This window comes from Aulonocara stuartgranti (genome assembly GCF_965226115.1).
Source record: "Aulonocara stuartgranti genome assembly, chromosome: 10".
In the NCBI taxonomy this organism is placed as follows: domain Eukaryota; kingdom Metazoa; phylum Chordata; class Actinopteri; order Cichliformes; family Cichlidae; genus Aulonocara; species Aulonocara stuartgranti.
The window spans coordinates 5,792,501-5,813,032 of NC_138946.1; the positions used below are offsets into that span (position 1 = coordinate 5,792,501).

Consider the following 20,532-nt stretch of genomic DNA (forward strand, 5'->3'; position numbering starts at 1 on the left):
TGCCAGGTTGTTATTGTTGCTGCAAATTGGCAGCTAAGGGTGGGTGATACAGCCTCGATTACCTGAGTCAAAGTGTGACTATATGGCTACAAGGTGTTGGCTGCAGTATGCAAAAGTAGTGACACAGAACTATACACAGTGTATTGACTCACCAGGACTCAAAGGTGAGAACAAGAGCAGCCTAGGTAGTGTTTTCCCTGCAACTTTTGAGTAAAAGTATAACTTTTAAGTATAGCTGCATAATGGTCATGGTCACATATGGCATGATAGACAGCCAGTGACAGCCAGTGAATTCTGGAAGCATTCCAGAGTCCATGCACTGACTTCCATGACATAATCACTCCTGGTTTTAACGTAGTGCTGCCTGCAGGGCCTAAAGATTACAGACATTCAGTACAGATGCGCAGCTTTGTCGCTTGCACTCAGGGATTTCTCTAGATTCTCTGAATCACTGATGAAAAATATTTGTTTAATTGTTGCAGTTTCTTTCTAAAACTGGTGAAACTCTGCCTCTCTAAGATGCTCTTTTTATACTCAGTCATGTTACTCACCTGCTGCCAATTGCCAATTAGTTTACTTTTCCACTCTTTTGTTGCTGCAGTCCCAACTTAAAGCATGTTGCTGCCACCAAATTAAAAATGAACTTTTTCTTAAATTGCCACATATTTTCAGCTCATTAATGAATCTTGGGATAATTTTAGCCTTTGCTAACCCTGATGCTAATTTCTGCTCCCGAAGTTCTATAAACCTGCTGCGGTCAAGTATACGTTTATTGTACCATTTATTATGTTTTAACAAGTTGTTCCTGCGGCTGCTTGAGGTTTGGGGTAAATGGATTCTTTTCGTGTCACATCATGATGTGGCATAAAAAAAGTAAGACTAGTTCCTCGTTGATGTTGGGATTTAGTCGTGTAGAACAGTTTTATCTTGAATACCTTGGAGTGAAGCTTTCAGATGACTTTGAAAATAAGAGGAGCCAAGATTGGGGCTTATGCTGACTGGCTGCTTTGGCCCTGCTGGCATTTTAACACAGAGTCACTGAGACATCACGCACCCCAGCAGACAGCAAACCATCTCGGTTTAATAACTTGTGACACCACAGTCTTTCTTGGCACAGCTTCCACTTTGGCCTCAGTGGTTTAAGAGAAGGACAGAGTCAGCTCAGGAGTGGAATATTAATTTGACAATAGAGGAGTGACTCACCACGCTTTATTTTAGTCTGTCCTTGTCTTCTGTTTCATGCTGAATCCAGCCATGTGTAAAAATATTTTATAAGAGACTCTGATGGACTCCAAAACAACAATTACGATTCTTAAATTGTAGATAAATACAGAAGCATCTGTTGCTCTAAGCATTTTTCCACCTGTTCAGTGCACTGGGAATGGGAGTATTGTAATCGAACAATAGGTAAATAGATACAGATGGAGATTCAGATAAATTAAATTAACACAAAGGAGATGAATAAAATGTAACCATGTTGCTTTTGTCATCTCTGACTGTAGTGTGCTTTCTCTTTAAAGGCTCTCCTCTTAAATGCTGAGTATCTGTGCACGTCTGTGATGGTTTTTGTCATAAATGTGGTCACCATGTGTGAAGGACAGTCCTCAGCCATCAGTTTAGATCATCTTCCTCACAGGAAACCTACTTTTTTCTGACTGGAAAATACAGAATTGAGAGAAGTGAGTGAAGCAGAGTTTACATGTATTGAGTTAGCCTAGTCAAATATCTCATTTCTGGAGTAAGTTCAAACAGCTGATTAGCCGAACGATTGAAAGTGAATAAATAACAAGGTTAGGTGCTGATGGAAGCAGAACGGAAACGTTTCTGTTTTGACTTCTATAATTACAAACTGGATTCCTGGAGGATTTTAGTGTTGAGTGTTGTCTTTGAACTTTTTTAATATATTTATAATGACAGGAGAGTAAAAATTCTATGCCTTTGTTTCTACAGCAGACATTTTCGCTTATTAGAATATACATGTCCCCCAAAAGCGTACCACTTCTCTATATTCAAGTGTCCAGGTAAGACAGTTTGACAGGGTGTCATGGTTCGGCTGTGTGGCAGGCGGGAGGAGGACCCAATCGCAAGATTCACAAACACGGGGATGAACTCAAAAGCAGCTTTATTGCTGACAGGCAGAACATAGGAAATACAGAACTCAACTAAACTGGGAATCAATAAACTAACACTCGTAGGGAGACACAGGGAATCCACACAACAATGAGGGAGAACGCGACGCCGAACAGAGGGAGACGCAGACAGAAATACACAGAGGGTTAACGAGGAAAGTGGGAACACACGGGGAACACAGCTGACACAGATAACCATAACGAGACAGGGCGGGGTGAACATAACACTGACGGGAGACGGGCAGAGTCAAACAGGAAGTACAGAGGTTCAGACAGGAGGAGAGAGAGCACGGGGGAAACAGACATAACGGGCTGGGGAAACATGGAACAACCACAAAGGGAGACGAGGGCTCATAAATACACAGGGGGCACACAGGGGGGAGAGAGAGAGCACGGGGAGAACTTAGACATAACGGGCAGGGGAAACATGGAATAAAACATAAGGAGAGACGAGGGCTCACAGATACACAGAGGGGCACACAGGGGGTAAAAGCCACGAAGGGAAAACACTTAGGGAACAACACAACAGGGCAACTCAGGAAACATGGCCTAAATAGGGAACAAAATACAAACATACAAGAAAACTAAGAACACTGGGCCAACATGGCCCAGGACCATGACACAGGGAGCTTAATGTTATTGTGTGCACCTCTACGTTACAGAAAAAGAGACCCTGCTTATGCCAACACCCACACATTTACCGTCTCGACCGCAAGAAGGAACATCTTGAACAGAAAATGCTAAAATTACACCGTCATGGCCATAACTGCTGACATTTCTCATTAGAAGAGCATCCTGTGTTTGTGATGTGGAGCCTGACCAGCACTGGAGTTCAAGGCCATCATTAGAAAAGAGATATTTGAGAGAAAAAAGTACACCTCGACCAGTCTGTTCAGAAGCTTTTAAAGTTAAACCTGAGCACAAAATTCAAGAAACAGGGCACTGCTTTCATCTTCACGTGTAAAACATCTTCAGACACAAATATAAATATTCTCTTTCGCTCTGTTCATTGTACCATCGATGGCTGTGAATGAAACTGTGAATGAAACTTGTAGCAAAATACTCAACAGCTGTGTGTCCCTCCACTGGCGCGGGGTTTTCGCTGTTTTAGATGCTTGTTTGATGCGATAACATGTTTTTTGTTCGTTAAGTTGACGCTTTTCCTGAAGCCTTCGTTACCGTGTTTACTGGACACTTAACGATAAGCAATGTCTTAATGATTGCATGAACGTGTTCAGTGGATCTTTGCAGACTTCTGAGGCGACTTTGTAAAATTCACGTTAGCAACTAGTGCATCGTTTTTCTTTTCCTCGATGCATTTGTTGTCCTGCAGTTTATGGTGTGTTTTCAGGCAGTGGAGTAAAATAGTTGTGTTGGACTGTTGCACATGCTGTAAATCCAAAGTGTTCCCAAACAACAGTTGATGATCCGCTTTTAAAAGACAACTTTACACATTGTTTCATAAATGACTCATTTATTGACCTAAACCTAAACCCCCAGTCAGAGATAATGGGTATCTCAATGATTGTTTTTAACTTCCTTTGTTAATCCAGGATCTCTGCTTACTGTGACTCTTCTTCTCTCCTTCTAGGTGTCCTCTTTCCATAAGTGTAACTTAATGACAGTCTGCATGTGCTGCGTTTAGGGGAAGTCTGTAAATTGTAGAACCGGTTACTCACGCCACATATTAGAATTTAAAATGAAAGCTCCATTACAATAAAGTCTGAAAAAAGTAAAGGATCCATATATTTCCTGACTCAACTGCATCTTAAATAAGTTAATAGAAAGAAGAGCGCATCAGTAGCAACGGTCTCTATCTTACAGAGGCAAAAGGGATTATGGGAACTGATGTGTGAAATTACATAGAGTCAGATTTGATTATGATGTTAAAGACAGTGTAAAACTCAACAATTTGACACTTTGTATTGAATTGTTTGTATTTAAGTGTAACTGATTTCTTCCCTTTGTTGTTGTTGTCAGGTTGGGGGCTCGAAGATGGGCGTCATACGCTATATGGGGGAGACAGACTTCGCTAAGGGCGAATGGTGTGGGGTCGAGCTGGATGAGCCTCTGGGGAAGAATGATGGTGCAGTAGCTGGTACAAGGTATATACAAACACTATGCATGCCTCAAGATCCCCAAATTCCTGCTCTCTTCTTACCCTAAAAGGAAATCAAGGGGAGGGATGTTGATCTGTCCGCTCGGCCGTTTGTGCTCTCATCTGTTTTTCAATGAAACAGTTCGACCTTCTCGCTCAGAGCTGCTCTGGACTGTTTTTTATCCTCATATTTACTCCTTCAGACTCTTGCTTAGCCCGCATAGCACACATCATCCCCCTTTCAATCATGGGAAATGTCTTAAAACATTTGAAATGTAGTTCCAGGCATTTTGAAGTGCTGGTGGAATTTTAGAGCCAAGCAACAAGAATGTAAAACTAACATTTTTTAATGATACTCAGGATCCAGTAGCAATCTATGCTAGATTTTTCTGGATAGGTTATTAGTTTGTTGAGTTATAAATATTATACAATAATACTTATATCATTATACCCAATATCAAATATAGATGGACAGTGAGGCGATAAAACCAGAACCACGTGTTCCATTAAACTGTAGTTAGAGGGAAAAATAACACTACAGCATGAAATAAAAACACAACAAAGGCGTGTTTGTCTTGTTTCTTAAATCTGTCATCTGTCATAATTTTATAATTTTTGGACCCAAAGATCAGACTGTGACCAATATAAAGTCTATAAGTCTATAAAGTCTATAAATTTTTGTTTGCGAGTGAGTGTTGAGCAGTGACAGACTGTGAGGAAATGAATCTGGGTGGTGTCTGTAGAGAGGGAGAGCTTACAGGTGAGGTTTTTTTTACAGGTAAGGTCTGACTTGAGAATGCAGGAGAAAAGAGATTGGGACAGGGTACCTGTGGGCGGGCGCGTGAGGGCGCGTGAGTGGCAGGGTGGTACCTGAATCCACTGGGAGCCTGGTTGTGAGCTCCTGACTCCTCAGGGATACACTTTTCAAGGGATGACTTTTCAAAGACGAGGTAAAAGGCTTCAGGCAGACAAGTTACCACCATTGTGGATGCAATGAACTGGCAGAGAATAACGTAGTTACAGCAGGCGTGGAAGTTCAAACCCAGGAAGACCAGCTCCACTCAAGGGAACGACACAGGGCAGCGCAGTTCTCCATCTGAAAGAACAAAAAACCCAAAGCCTTATAAATTCTTAGCTAGAGATACTTAAAGAAAGGTTAGAAAAGTCTTTGCATTCCTGTAACTTAATGTTCTTTTCCTTGTTAGTTAATGAGCAGGTAAATGAAAATATACTCACTGTCCTCTATATATGACAAAGAAATCCAACAGATACTTTGCAGCTGTCACCATGTCGGCTTTTTGAATCTAAAAGAAGTTATTAGCTTAGCTCAAATTCTAGCTAGTTTTGTTAGCAAACTGCAGATACCAGCTAGTTAGCGTAAAACAGTAACAGAGACAAAATACTAGGATTTAAATAACCAGACCCATTTGTTATCTTTCAGTACAATTAATCCTAAAGCAGGTCATATTATATATAATTCAAACAGATAATCTCATAAAAATAACATAAACATATTTTAGATTGACTAAAGTTAGCGGAGGCCTAGCTCGTAGCTAGCTGGCGCCACTTCAAATGTTTTTTCTTAAACTTTACACACTAAAGAAATGTAAAGGGGTAATTATATAAAAAAAAATCCCTCTTTGTGTAATATTAAAATTATGATCATCTGATAATCTGAAACATGTAAGCGTGACAAATATGCAAGCCACTAGGAAATCAGGAAGAGGGCAAACAGTTTTTCACACCACAGTACTTGTCATGTAGGGGAATTAGCTATAGAGAACAAAACTGCTTCTGGTACCTGGCTATAAGTGTATTTATTTATGCTATAGATGCGGGCCTTAAAACACGGGAGGCCATGTTAACATGAGTCACTTTAGGATTGAGCCTCAAGTGGCCGCTTCAGGAACTGCAGTGTTTGTCACTCATGCGTAGGGATGGGTATCGTTTAGGTTTTATCCGATACCGGTGCTAAACCGGTACTTTTGAAACGGTGCCGGTGCTTAAACGGTGCTCAAACCGGTGCTTAAAGAATGGAGAACACAAAATTGGTCCAAAAACCTCTCATGTTCAGCTGTATTTTTGTAAAAAGATAACAATGTTAGCCTTTTCTGCAGCTAGAGGGCATATATGGTATCACTCTTGGCTGGAAGCAGTGCTTAAACAATGGAAAAAACACAAACTTTGTCCAAAAACCTCTCATGTTTAACTGTTTTCCACTTTTTCTTTGGTCATATTAGCCTTTTTGGCCAGGGTGAAGGGAGTATCTGCCATCAAACAAGAAGACAGCCGCATGTAACTATGATGATGTTTGCTAGTTCACCTTACATGCATTAATGTAATAACGTGGTTAGCCTACTCAATGTAAATTACACACGGACAACATTAGGCTACTCACGCAGATGAAGAATGGCTGCTGCTGCCATCATCATCCGTCATCATTTCTGCTACACTGCCAGGGCTAGGGGCCAGGACTCTCCTCTTCGTGTTTTTGGGGGATGTTGCTAACTCCGAGTCCGATAACAGGCAACCCACCCACAGTAGATGCGCTCGGTGTGAGGTCTCGCAGCAAGCTATCAAATACGGCTTTTAAAAAAAACGCTATGCGTCGCCAGGTGTTTCATCGGATTTAAGGTGTTACCTCCTTTGCACAGTATCACCTTAAACTTCCATTGTTTTCATTCAAATTCTGTCGTTTTCATTCAAATTTCATTGTTTTTATTCAAATTTTGTTCTGTTCATTGTAATTCCGTTGTTTTCATTCAAATTCTATTCATTTCATTCTAATTCCATTGTTTTCATTCAAATTCTGTTGTTTTCATTCAAATGCTGTTGTTTTCATTCAAATTCCATTGTTTTCATTCAAATTCTGTTGTTTTCATTCAAATTCCATTGTTTTCATTCAAATTCTGTTGTTTTCATTCAAATTCCATTGTTTTCATTCAAATTCTGTCGTTTTCATTCAAATTTCATTGTTTTTATTCAAATTTTGTTCTGTTCATTGTAATTCCGTTGTTTTCATTCAAATTCTATTCATTTCATTCTAATTCCATTGTTTTCATTCAAATTCTGTTGTTTTCATTCAAATGCTGTTGTTTTCATTCAAATTCCATTGTTTTCATTCAAATTCTGTTGTTTTCATTCAAATTCCATTGTTTTCATTCAAATTCTGTTGTTTTCATTCAAATTCCATTGTTTTCATTCAAATTCTGTCGTTTTCATTCAAATTTCATTGTTTTTATTCAAATTTTGTTCTGTTCATTGTAATTCCGTTGTTTTCATTCAAATTCTATTCATTTCATTCTAATTCCATTGTTTTCATTCAAATTCTGTTGTTTTCATTCAAATTCCATTGTTTTCATTCAAATGCTGTTCTTTTCATTGAAATTCCGTTGTTTTCATTCAAATGCTTTTGTTTTCATTCTAATTCTACTCTTTTTCTTCAAATTCTATTGTTTGTTTTAGAATTCTGTTGCTTTCATTCAAACTCTGTTCTGTACATTCTAATTCCGTTGTTTTCATTCAAATTCCATTGTTTTCATTCAAATGCTGTTGTTTTCATTCAAATTCCATTGTTTTCATTCAAATGCTGTTGTTTTCATTCAAATTCCATTGTTTTCATTCAAATGCTGTTGTTTTCATTCAAATTCCATTGTTTTCATTCAAATTCTGTTCTGTACATTCTAATTCCGTTGTTTTCATTCAAATTCCATTGTTTTCATTCAAATGCTGTTGTTTTCATTCAAATTCCATTGTTTTCATTCAAATGCTGTTGTTTTCATTCAAATTCCATTGTTTTCATTCAAATTCTGTTGTTTTCATTCAAATTCCATTGTTTTCATTCAAATTCTGTTGTTTTCATTCAAATTCCATTGTTTTCATTCAAATGCTGTTGTTTTCATTCAAATTCCATTGTTTTCATTCAAATTCTGTTCTGTACATTCTAATTCCGTTGTTTTCATTCAAATTCTATTCATTTCATTCTAATTCCGTTCTTTTCATTGAAATTCCGTTGTTTTCATTCAAATGCTTTTGTTTTCATTCTAATTCTACTCTTTTTCTTCAAATTCTATTGTTTGTTTTAGAATTCTGTTGCTTTCATTCAAACTCTGTTCTGTACATTCTAATTCCGTTGTTTTCATTCAAATTCCATTGTTTTCATTCAAATGCTGTTGTTTTCATTCAAATTCCATTGTTTTCATTCAAATGCTGTTGTTTTCATTCAAATTCCATTGTTTTCATTCAAATGCTGTTGTTTTCATTCAAATTCCATTGTTTTCATTCAAATGCTGTTGTTTTCATTCAAATTCCATTGTTTTCATTCAAATGCTGTTGTTTTCATTCAAATTCCATTGTTTTCATTCAAATTCTGTTCTGTACATTCTAATTCCGTTGTTTTCATTCAAATTCCATTGTTTTCATTCAAATGCTGTTGTTTTCATTCAAATTCCATTGTTTTCATTCAAATGCTGTTGTTTTCATTCAAATTCCATTGTTTTCATTCAAATTCTGTTGTTTTCATTCAAATTCCATTGTTTTCATTCAAATTCTGTTGTTTTCATTCAAATTCCATTGTTTTCATTCAAATGCTGTTGTTTTCATTCAAATTCCATTGTTTTCATTCAAATTCTGTTCTGTACATTCTAATTCCGTTGTTTTCATTCAAATTCCATTGTTTTCATTCAAATGCTGTTGTTTTCATTCAAATTCCATTGTTTTCATTCAAATGCTGTTGTTTTCATTCAAATTCCATTGTTTTCATTCAAATTCTGTTGTTTTCATTCAAATTCCATTGTTTTCATTCAAATTCTGTTGTTTTCATTCAAATTCCATTGTTTTCATTCAAATGCTGTTGTTTTCATTCAAATTCCATTGTTTTCATTCAAATTCTGTTCTGTACATTCTAATTCCGTTGTTTTCATTCAAATTCCATTGTTTTCATTCAAATGCTGTTGTTTTCATTCAAATTCCATTGTTTTCATTCAAATTCTGTTGTTTTCATTCTAATTTCATTGTTTTGATTCAAACTCTGTTCTGTACATTCTAATTCCGTTGTTTTCATTCTAATTCCATTGTTTTGATTCAAATTCTGGTCTGTTCATTCTAATTCCGTTCTTTTCATTGAAATTCCGTTGTTTTCATTCAAATTCTGTTGTTTTCATTCTAATTTCATTGTTTTGATTCAAATTCTGGTCTGTTCATTCTAATTTCGTTGTTTTCATTCAAATGCTGTTGTTTTCATTCTAATTCTACTCTTTTTATTCAAATTCTATTGTTTGTTTCAGAATTCTGTTGCTTTCATTCAAACTCTGTTCTATACATTCTAATTCCGTTGTTTTCATTCTAATTCTGTTGTTTGTTTTAAAGCACTTGTTGCAGGCTGCTGAGTTTGCATATTTTGCTGTGAAGTACAGCCAGACTTTTGACCGCCTCGTCTTGGGCATTTTTAATCTGTAGCTCTGCTCTAAAAGAACGTAGGTACCCGGACCCGCCTACTATCCTCGCAAACGTAAAATGATTGGCTAGAATTCAAAGTGTATGACAGGAAAAAAAAGCACCGAAATAAAGCACCGAAATGTGCACTGCTTTTCGGTTTGGTTACTATCATTTATGTCAGAACCGGTGCCATCATGGCACCGGATACCGGTACCCATCCCTACTCATGCGTCTTCATTTTTCACGCTGGGAGGTTGTTACGATGTACTGTATGATGTAGCTGGCCTCCCGACTCTTTAGTTTATTATTTTATTTCTGTTTTTATTCACAAACCAATTAAATGATGTTGCAGGAGCTATAAGACAAATTTCCAATGTATCAAATATTAAAATATATTCAAATATTGTTACTATTTATCAAAAATTCCCTTCTCTACATTGAGAAAACTGAAAACCTATTGCAGATACATGACTGTAAAGCTGCTCTGTGACTTCTAAATAATATCCTCGTCCTCTTGCATCTCCCCCTTCTTCTCTTCCTGCAGATACTTTCAGTGTCTCCCTAAGTTTGGCTTGTTTGCTCCAGTCCACAAAGTGATCCGCATCGGCTTCCCCTCCACCAGCCCGGCGAAGGCTAAGAAGAGCAAGCGGGTGGCAATGGGAGTTTCCTCTCTGGCCCACAGCCCCAGCAGTTCCTCCATCAGTTCAGTCAGCTCGGTGGCCTCCTCTGTAGGTGGACGTCCGAGCCGTGCTGGACTGGTAAGACGACTGCAGCGCGCCTCAAATCCGCCCTTAGAGTGGGTGGATTTGAGGGCGGGAAATGCACTTATTTTCTTTCTCGCAGTTAGATAAGAAGGTCGACACCACTCTCATGTCTCTAAGCTTCCTTTGAGGTCTCAGCCAGTCCTGATGTCTTGTCGTCTTTATAGCTTAAAGTGGACCTAATCGGCTGATGTTCAGCTTCATGTTTCTTTTGAGACACAAGTGGCTTAAGGTGAAAGTTCAGATTTAAAAACTTGCAGAGCAGAAAAATTATCATATTTTGCATGTGTGTGGGGCTGTCGCTTCCTGAAATGACCATATAAGGAAATCCCTGTCAGCTGACATCAGCCAGAGCCAAGAGTAGAAAAAATGGTGAAAACCTTATGTTGAGGATTTATATTTATATACTCATGCTGTTTGAAACATGTTTAATTCACATATGTTTAACAGTTTGGATATATTGTAACAGTATATATGGATATAGTTATGTAAATCTCTAGATTGATTGATAGATAGATGAGAGAAAGTGTATCGCTAAAATGCCAGTCGGGGGCTGCTGTATTGATACTTACCCTAATCAATGCATGCTTCAGTGAATGATCCCATTTGTCGATTTTTGGCTATAATTCAGCTTGCACTGCTGACTCAAATAACTGTCCTCATTGAGGCAACAAAATGAAATAACCTTAACTATTGCACAGTAGCTTATACAAACCACAAGTTTTCATTGCAGGTCCACTTTAAGCAAAACAAAACTTGTAAGTGAGTTTAGAGGAGGTGGGCACATTTTTTGTTACCTTTGGACAGAGCCAGGCTAATTACATGCTCCTGAGCTGAGCTAAGCTAACTGACTACTATCTATGGAGTAATCTTTACCATACAGACATGAGAGAGGCAGAATTCTTCTCATCTAAGTGTTAGCAGGCAAGCAAATGAGAATATTCCCTAAAATGATCCCTTTAAAAGTCAGTAAGTAAACAGGACCACAGGGTTCATATGTATATGCATATAAAACCCATATCCCTGTTAGGCTTGGCAAAGCATCTCACTTCTCAGCTGCAAAATATTTTTATCCAAATATTAAAAACATCCCCATATTTTGAATTTTGTTATCGTCCAAAAACCTGCTTGACCTAACTCCCCCCAATAATTCACAGGAATGATTATTAAGATTAGGAACATCTGTTTATTAGTTGCTCATAATTCTGTACATTACAATGTCTGAAAGTCTTTAAATCTAATGAAATATCGTGGCCGCAGATTCAAACAGGAGGATGATGAAGTGAAGTCAGACATCTTGTTTCTTGCACTGCGTCTTTAAGACTAATATCCTCACCAACAGCTGGCAACTGACTGAAATAATGGGACATCAGGGTATCTCGCATCGATTTTAGCATCTGGGTACGGGCCAGGTCCTGATGGAGAACACTACCCTTTACTTTCCTTAATTGTTGGCAGCACTCAATGCAACCTTTGTGAATTATCAGTCTGATGGCACAGCACAAAATTGTCTTTCCTGAAGATGCTTCGTCCTGCACAGTTTTAATTTTCTTAAGTGGTTAGAAAGCAGGCGCCGTTTTTAATTTGGATGGTGAATTATGGGCACAAATTTGCACAAGGATCTCTGATTCACTGTGAACGTATGAAGCTTACTGTGAGTCTATGTGCTACATAATAGTGTTGCCATCATAAAAGCATGAATTTGTTACCTTACAGGTTGTCAAATACACAGGCATATGACATTAAATTGAGCATGACTGACACATTTTATATGAAATATCTACACATAAAAGTGCAGATGTAATGTTTTATGTGCAGAATGCTTCAATCTAGCTTGTTATTAAAGAAAGTTCCATAAATGCTGCTGAAATGAGACGAGGTATAGAGGGCTGGTAGAAATCCTGTCAAAGAGCATCCTCTAGTGGCCAAAGAGAATACTGCAGCATTCACTGTGATTAAATGGTTGTTTTTGGTCTCCCTGCTGCAGATATTCCCAACCAGCCAGATATTTCCTCAGAGAAGAAGAACATGTATATTTTTTAAAGCCGTATGTAGCTAACAATTTAGAAAATAAGTTTAAAGTTTGCTTTTTTTTTTTTAATATGACTTATTATGAAAAAGCAGAGACCTGTCATGTCACAGACAGCTGATTTCCTGTGATCACAAAGCAGACGATGAAAACGATGAAAGTCTGATGTCAGAAGCATCGAGATGTTGGATTCTGTTGGATCTGAGAGGGACCTGTGCGGCTAACAGGATAAACGATGTTTCTGAATGCATCAAGCCCAATCTGCATTTCCTTTCTGTTCACACTTTCATCCTCTTCTTAAAGTCTTATCTCCTTTGTCCCCCTCCTCCCCGCCTTTAAAGCTGACGGAGACATCATCGCGCTACGCACGGAAGATCTCGGGCACCACCGCGCTGCAGGAAGCCCTGAAGGAGAAGCAGCAGCACATCGAGCAGCTGTTGGCCGAGAGGGACTTGGAGCGGGCGGAGATGGCCAAGGCCACGAGCCACATCTGCGAGGTGGAGAAAGAGCTGAGCGCCCTCAAGGCTCAGCACATGCAGGTACGAGGAAGTAGGGAAAACACAGCTCGACACTTACTTGGTCAGGCACAACGTCATGTCTTAGAAAAGAGAGGCCCGAATACAGGACACTGGCAAATGTAATAGTAACGGTAAATGTTCAGGTTCATGTTCGACGTGTGATCGCAGATGTTACCTGAGCCAGTTTAGTGGTCATTATATTTAAGGCTAGCTTTAATTAAATTCACAGCCTAGCGCAGCGTGACAAGATACACAAACTCCTGCAGTTAGTAATTTTAAATAACTGAACACTGACAATCACATAAATGCTTTTAATCAGTTGATAAACACTTATTTGCAGAGACAAATATTTCTTCCTCTGTTCTCACAGCTTTCATATCCAGATGCATTCTAGGATTTTAGGCCTTCATCACGGCACACTGAGGTTTAGGGCTGACTGAGGGGTACAAGGAGCAGAACAGAAGATAAAGACAGGAAGTAAAACTATGAGGCATGGATTCAGAAAATTAGGCAGAAATGTGAAAAAAAAAACTGCACAACACAATGAAAACTAAAGAGACTATAACCATTTTAATACAAGGAATGTAGTTATATAGCTATTTTACAACTGGAGATGGAACAAAAACCTACAATAGTCTGTGTCAGAAGGGGCAGGTGGGGTGGTTATACTTGAATTTTACTTAAAATGTATTTATGTTAATGTTGCTGTCTGGTTGATTTCATGGGAAACAAAAGCACAGTTTGGGTTTAAAAAAATCACCATTTCACACACTTTTAAAGGCAGTTGCCCATTTACAGCCAGCTTCTCTGACCACAATTAAGCACATAGTAATGGTCACAAAAACCGACCCCGCATCATCTCGCTTTGCGCTGCCCACACTGTGAAAAACGACGCCAAAGGGGCTTTTACAACGTGACGCCTGCGTGTCCTGACTGAGCGTCTGTATGTGACGACTTGAGAGGGAGAACGGGTGGGAAAGGAAAAACCTTTGTGGGTGTGAAAAAATTTAATTTGTGTCTCCTGTTTGCAGTATGTGACAGAGAACGAGAATGGTCTCCAGCAAGTCAAAGCCATGCTGGCCAGCACGCAGAAGGATAAGCTGGAACTGGCCAATCAGCTCGAAGAAGAAAAAAGGTAATCGCTCACACATCATTCAATTCAGTTTTATTTATATAGCGCCATATCACAACAACAGTCGCCCCAAGGCGCTTTATATTGTAAGGTCGACGCTACAATAATACATACAGAGAAAAACCCAGCAATCATATGACCCCCTATGAGCAAGCACTTTGGCGACAGTGGGAAGGAAAAACTCCCTTTTAACAGGAAGAAACCTCCGGCAGAACCAGGCTCAGGGAGGGGCGGGGCCATCTGCCACGACATCATGGGCTCACTTTCACACAACAGTGTTGCCACATAGTTGAAATCTTAATTATTGGTAAGTGTTATAGAGTGATCTCACATGATGCTCTTTTAGCTAATAATCTGGGATTTGCTTTCATTTTTATAAATATTGTGAGATGATTGAGTTGCTTAGCTTAGCATTAAGCCTAGAAGCAGGAGTAGATATCCTGGCCACAAAACCCTCTCCCTGCACACTCTCCCTCCAAACAGCATGTTAAAAAAACCTTAAGTGGAAGTGGATTATGAAATTCCAACACTGAGTTTAGTGTCCAATATGGAGAAAGCTCCACACGCCTAGTAAAATATTTCTTTCGCATTTAGTTTTAGTTTTCAAATTCACTTTTTGGTGATCAAAATATCTATTCTTGATTCCTTTGGATAGAGGCGACACTGTCCCAAAGCTTCCTGATGTGTTTTTATCGTACTCGTGAATTAGTCGCCCTCATCAGCCCCAAGTGGGACTCCTCGTTGTCACGGAGACACAAAGTTTAGGGTTTTGATCCATATCTCAAAGCTCAGGAAATGACTTAGCTTCCCGAGGTTACCAAGCAGAAACAGTTTCTGCTCCTAAAGTCAGATATTATGCATACATGCATGTGACGTGTACAGAGGACAAAAAGCAGGTAAATGCAGGCTAATCTTAGCTTCCTTTTAATTAAAAATAAAAACAAATTGCTTAGAATGTTTGAACTTTTCCTGGGAGACGAATCTGTCTGGTGCGTCTCAACCAATATGACAAAAATTGTGACTTCTGCAAACTGCTGTGATTGTCTGCAGTGCCGGTCGCTCCCTGGACACTGTGTGAGACTTGAATACTGCTCAGCTAATCGCCCCTTCTTTATTTCCCATAACGCTTTTACAGGAAAGTGGAGGACCTGCAGTTCAGAGTAGAAGAGGAATCCATCACCAAAGGAGACCTGGAGGTATTTATCAGAATTAATAGCTGAATGAAAAAAGCCTATGTGCCTCACAATGTGAATCACCGTAATATCACAGGTCCGTGTTAGTCACAGGAGATTCTGTTTTCATGCTTTGCAACCCTGAAAGCTCTGTCAGCGTAACGCACATCCTGGACATCGGGACAGAGAGGAAGAGGAAAGGGAAGAAAAAAGCGTCTGGGTGCACAAAAGAAACCTTGATGTGATAATGTGCAGAGTTCCTGAATTCCACATAGGCGGCTATATAAATACAGAGAGGTCGGACTGGGTTTCTAGTTTAACAGGGTGTGCGTTCGGGATGTCCTCAGCTGATGTCTCATGAGTGGTGATAGCACAGAAAGACAATATTTTAAAACTGATATAAAACATGAGACACAAGCTTTGTGTAAAACAGGAGTTATTTTTAGTCAAATTCTTTGATACTTGATTAGAGTGTGTGTAACAACTCCACACGAATCCAAAGCTCAGACAGCTTTTTTCCCTCCACATGTATCTGCATAGTGTCATAGACAGCAGATATTCTTAATATCCGCTGTTTTGAGCACACCTGCTGTTCAAACCTTTTGTTTGTGAGGCACAGCCAATCAGAGGACAGCTGGCTTAAAGTAAGGAGAAGCTAAAACAGCTTGATTCAGGCAGAAAACAAACTTAGAGGCTGAAACAAGGTGCAGAATAAGATAAATCAGGGAAAGTTATGTGTAAAATGATTTAATAGAGTTCAAGAATAAAAATATGTAGTTGGATGATGATAATAATAATAACAATAACAGGCTCAAAAAGGTGAACATATTTGTTCACTTCATGACTGAAAGTTTTATTCCAAACAATTTTATCTCTTAAAAAAAAATGCAGATCACATTTCAAAAATTATGCGGGTCTTTGTTGTCACATTTAGAAAATACCATATTGTTTCCACAGTGAGTGGAAGCCATGTTTATTTGCCAGTCACCATTAATAGACTTAGACATGCTCAAAGTGCAATTAAGACGTTATCTCCTGTAACAGGGGAAAGGAAACTGAATACCATTGTACCGATTGGTTAAAGGATGAGGAACCCACAGGGATAAGTTGTATTTTTTTCCCCACTCTTTGGATAAAGTACTTGTTTTTTAATATATTTGCCTTTCATTCTTTCAAAAGATTTGCTGACAACAATAGGATGAAATTTCAGCCTTGAATAAGATGTGACTCTTAATGCCGATCATGTTTATTTACTGTATTAGACATAAAACAGTGTATATGAATGCAATCAAACCATGTGTTTTAATGCTTTTTCATGGTTTGCACAGTCTGAGCTGCTTAATGCACGTCATGCATTAAGCAGCTCAGACTGACGTGTCTGTGAGCCATCTGCAGGTGCAACTCTTGTCTTCTCTGGTCATGTACCTGTGACCACAAAGTTGTCCTTAACTGCAAATTGCACTTTCTGTGAAAGTGAAACGTAACCTCAGATCTCCTCCTCAGCTTGTGCACCCTGCTGCCGTCTGCAGAGCTGCCCTTTCATCATCAGCTGTCAGCCGTTTTGATCACCTTCTTTGATCTGTATGGGTCTCTTTTTCCTTTCAGCCTCCCTTTTCTTTCTTCTTTGTATCTCTCTTTGTCTCTTCCCGTAGACTCAGACGAAATTGGAACATGCCCATATTCGTCAGCTTGAGCAGAGCCTGCTCCTCGAAAAGTCGAGAGCAGAGACGCTCCACAAAGAATTAGAGAAGCGGAGGGTAAAAAACAAAAATACACAAGCAAACCTTTGCCTGTGGCCACTGTCCCGTGCGCTTCTGCACCTGTTTGCTTCTCTGTTGATGATAACTCACATATCCCACCTGTGGCTGTGTCCAAATGTAGTTTAGATATATGCAAAACATACTTACAATCAGTACGTGTCAGCATACCGGCCCCATGTGACTGCCCCCAGCATGCAGACGCTTGCTAACAGGTACAGGTGTGAACTCCACAACAGTCACAGAATAAAATATGAGGATAACCTCACCAGAATAATTTGAAATGACTCATAACTCTGTGGTTGAGACTTGTAATGAGTGTAGCAAGCTGAGTGAAGTGTTGTAGTTTAATGGATTAGGCTGATCTTTAGTCCAAATCCCATAAAAAAAGACCAAAACCAACAAGCAGAAGAGAGACAAACAGGCCCAAACTTTTGGTTCCACTGATGGCTTGACTCATTTAAAAAAAGTTAACATACTTAACTATCTTTGTAAAATCAAACTAAGTACTGTTAGAATCTGGAAAAGAACTAGCTTTAGGGGTTAACATAAACATTTATTTATAAAAATATAAATAACAATGCAAAGCAGGGCCTCTTTGCAGTAACATGGTCCAAACCTTTCCCATTGCAGCCCACTTGTTGTCATGTGGGCATGAAGCCTTCTTTAATGGCTTTAAGCACTTTAATTTTCAGTGGGATCTATTTAATAAGCGGTCAAATCCAGTAAAAACCTCTTTAAAGAGTCTGGTAACTTTGACTTTTCTCCCTGTACTTATACTGTGCATACACAGTTTTGCTTCATTGATGGCTCAGCTTGCTAGCCTGATCAGTGAAACTGCACGTAATGATCGAGGGGGTCATTGCACGATCATATGGTGATAAATTGCAATAATAAATCACAATGGATTCCTTCCTTTTGCAACTGTAATGAGGTCTGTGTTGTACAAAGCTCTCATATTTTATTGAGTATGGCTTCAAACTAGCACCTGAGACCTTGACCTCTGACCTCAGTAAACACTTTTGTGATGAGTTTAAGTGAGAAGTAGAGACATTTTCCCCATAGACATCTATACATCTGGGCTTCTTTTAACAACCAGAGCAAGCGGGGAGAATGGCTTCACTTTTCAGACGTTTTCTGTAGTCTCTAGTTTGCATTCTCTTAATGTGAATAGTACATGCATGCAACATACGTATTTTTTAAGCCTTTTAATGTGAATCAAACTGAAAAAAAGCACAGTTTGTGTCAGTCATGGCTGTTATATCAGCTCCCACCTAACTCAAACCCAGGATAAATAAGGTCTTAGTAGATCTGGTTTTGGTCTTTTCATGGATTTGTTTATAATCAACAATGTATCTATGGAATATTACCAGCTTTAATATTTAGAAATAGATGGGAAAGTAGTGGAAATATGAAGTTTGTTATTTACTTAAAATGATAGTGGGTGTTGGTCACAGCTCTTCACATTACACATGATCATTAACCAGACTGGCTTCATCTGGGCCTTCCTCTGCTTCATTCCATCGCTTGTAATCAGAAAACCGAGGCTCGCAGCTGCTTCAGCTTTTCTTTTGTCTAATGTTGCAATTAGCTGCCATTAATTTTTATTTAAATGGTGTTTTTTTCCCCCCCTTTAAATCCAAAGCTGGCTTTCAGATCTGTCGCCTGCTGCACTTTGAGACGTCGGGACGTATCACTCGAAACGGCCCCCTTCCACTTAAGCTGTGGAGGATGAATCTCCCCAGGCGCCACACCAATTTTTGAGCAGTTATGTAATTAGTAACACACGAGAAGTCGCTAAATTATTTACGGGATCCATTACGGACGCTTCGATAAATTTTTCAAGACAAATCATAGGCGGTGCCGCCCATTTTAGTCGGCGCCGCGAAGGACATCCTTTACACCACTTTGACATGCAGCGCTGCGCTCCACGTAGACAGGCTCTTTAATAATAGACCACGGTATCACAAATCAAACCGCGCAAGCTTTCAATTTTCAGCCATCAAAAGATAACAAAACACTTTGAAATGCTTGGATTCGTATATGCAGTAAGGTCTGCTTCTGCCAACAGGGAAGATGCACTCATGAAGCGGTATCCTTGAGGTTGGGTAAGAGAACCAAGGTGAAAAAAAAAGAAAAAAAAAAGATTTGATCTTGTTTTGGCTTTGATCCTCTCTTGAGCTATCTCAGTTCCTGACTTCAAATCGACTTCAGATGCTGTTGAGGACATTAACCTTGCATAGACTCTTTTACTCCTCTGTGTGCGTGCGTGTGTGTGTGTGCGTGCGACGTCATCTGAATGCTACTCAGGCAGCGTCTCTGGTGTGAATCAGCTAGTAACTCTGGTCTGGTCAGCTGGGATCTGGGTTGAAATTAACATCTGTGCACTGTGCAGCAGGTCCTCAATCTTAATCTCAGTTTTTTTTGGCTGTTTTTCTTTTTCATTCTAATTGGAAACAAATGTGTGGAGGATGTTTGCAGCTGTGCATATGTCACTGTTGAGGTTTGCTGTATTATATTTGCTTGGCTGCTTCTAGAAGATCAGAGAATGGCTGCGCTCTCCTTTCATTTTCCACCTTTGGTTTTTGCACACTGAGCTCCACAAATGTTTGGACAGCGACAAGTTGATCCTTTTGGCTCCTCGCTTTAATTATTTTGGATGGAAATGATACAATGGCTTTAGCATTTAAGTGCAGGCTTTCCGCGTTATTATGAGGGCAGCGTAATAATTCTGATGGTTTATTTGGACTTTGATCCCGAGTGAAATGCAAACCCTGACCGGTGCCAGTGTTTTGATAGTGTTCCTCTAAAATTACGAGTGACTGCAGTTGTGAACAGCCAGGGAAAGGGGAAAAAAGGGATGGCAAAATCCATCCGCCAACTGTAGAAGACTTAAAGCTCTCTTAGTCAATATTTTAATATAAACAACAGATTCAATGACCTTGCAAGTGGTTGCATAACCCACACAGAATTATTACCCAGCTGTCTGTCCTCTATGCCTCAAGCAGAGCAAGGCAGCTATTATTAAAGAAGTAAGTTCTGATAAGTAGACGGGTGTGTCAGCTACTGATGGCAAACTGTGTTCAGCACTTTTAAAAAGCCCAGTCTTTCCTGACGGAGTTGGTCGGAGACAGAAAAATGATTAAAAACAGAGCGACTATTGGCAGATTCATTAATAAGCAACGCTCGCTAATGCCCCAGCCTAATTTATTAAAGATATTTCACCTATATTAATTACACTAAATAAATATATTAACACAAAGTTCCCAACAGTATTTTCATACATCAAGATTTTATGTCCACATGTTCCACAGTTTCCTGCTTTGATATTCATCATCATTAAAGTTACCAGACATCTTACCGGTAATATTAATGGGAATCTTGAGGAACTTGTGGGTGTTGCATCACTCATATTTATGTTGTAAGAGTGAAAATCTCAAATGCCCTCAGCAGGATAGGGAGTTAACCTCCGTTCTGTCTTTGTGTAATGTGTTTTTCCT

At 39.1% G+C, this 20,532-nt stretch overlaps 1 protein-coding gene across 2 annotated transcripts in view; it reads left to right on the forward strand.

The window, feature by feature from the left end:
• Positions 1-20,532, forward strand: part of clip2 (CAP-GLY domain containing linker protein 2) — a 55,908-nt gene that overhangs the window by 19,094 nt on the left and 16,282 nt on the right. Inside the window, exons 4-9 of one of the 2 annotated variants that reach the window (XM_082549923.1) lie at positions 4,110-4,234; positions 10,208-10,421; positions 12,795-12,992; positions 14,003-14,106; positions 15,239-15,299; positions 19,104-19,154. In XM_082549923.1, coding sequence (XP_082406049.1) covers positions 4,110-4,234; positions 10,208-10,421; positions 12,795-12,992; positions 14,003-14,106; positions 15,239-15,299; positions 19,104-19,154 — 753 coding nt within the window. The remainder of the gene's footprint in view (positions 1-4,109; positions 4,235-10,207; positions 10,422-12,794; positions 12,993-14,002; positions 14,107-15,238; positions 15,300-19,103; positions 19,155-20,532) is intronic. The other variant, XM_082549924.1, reaches the window with a different exon arrangement.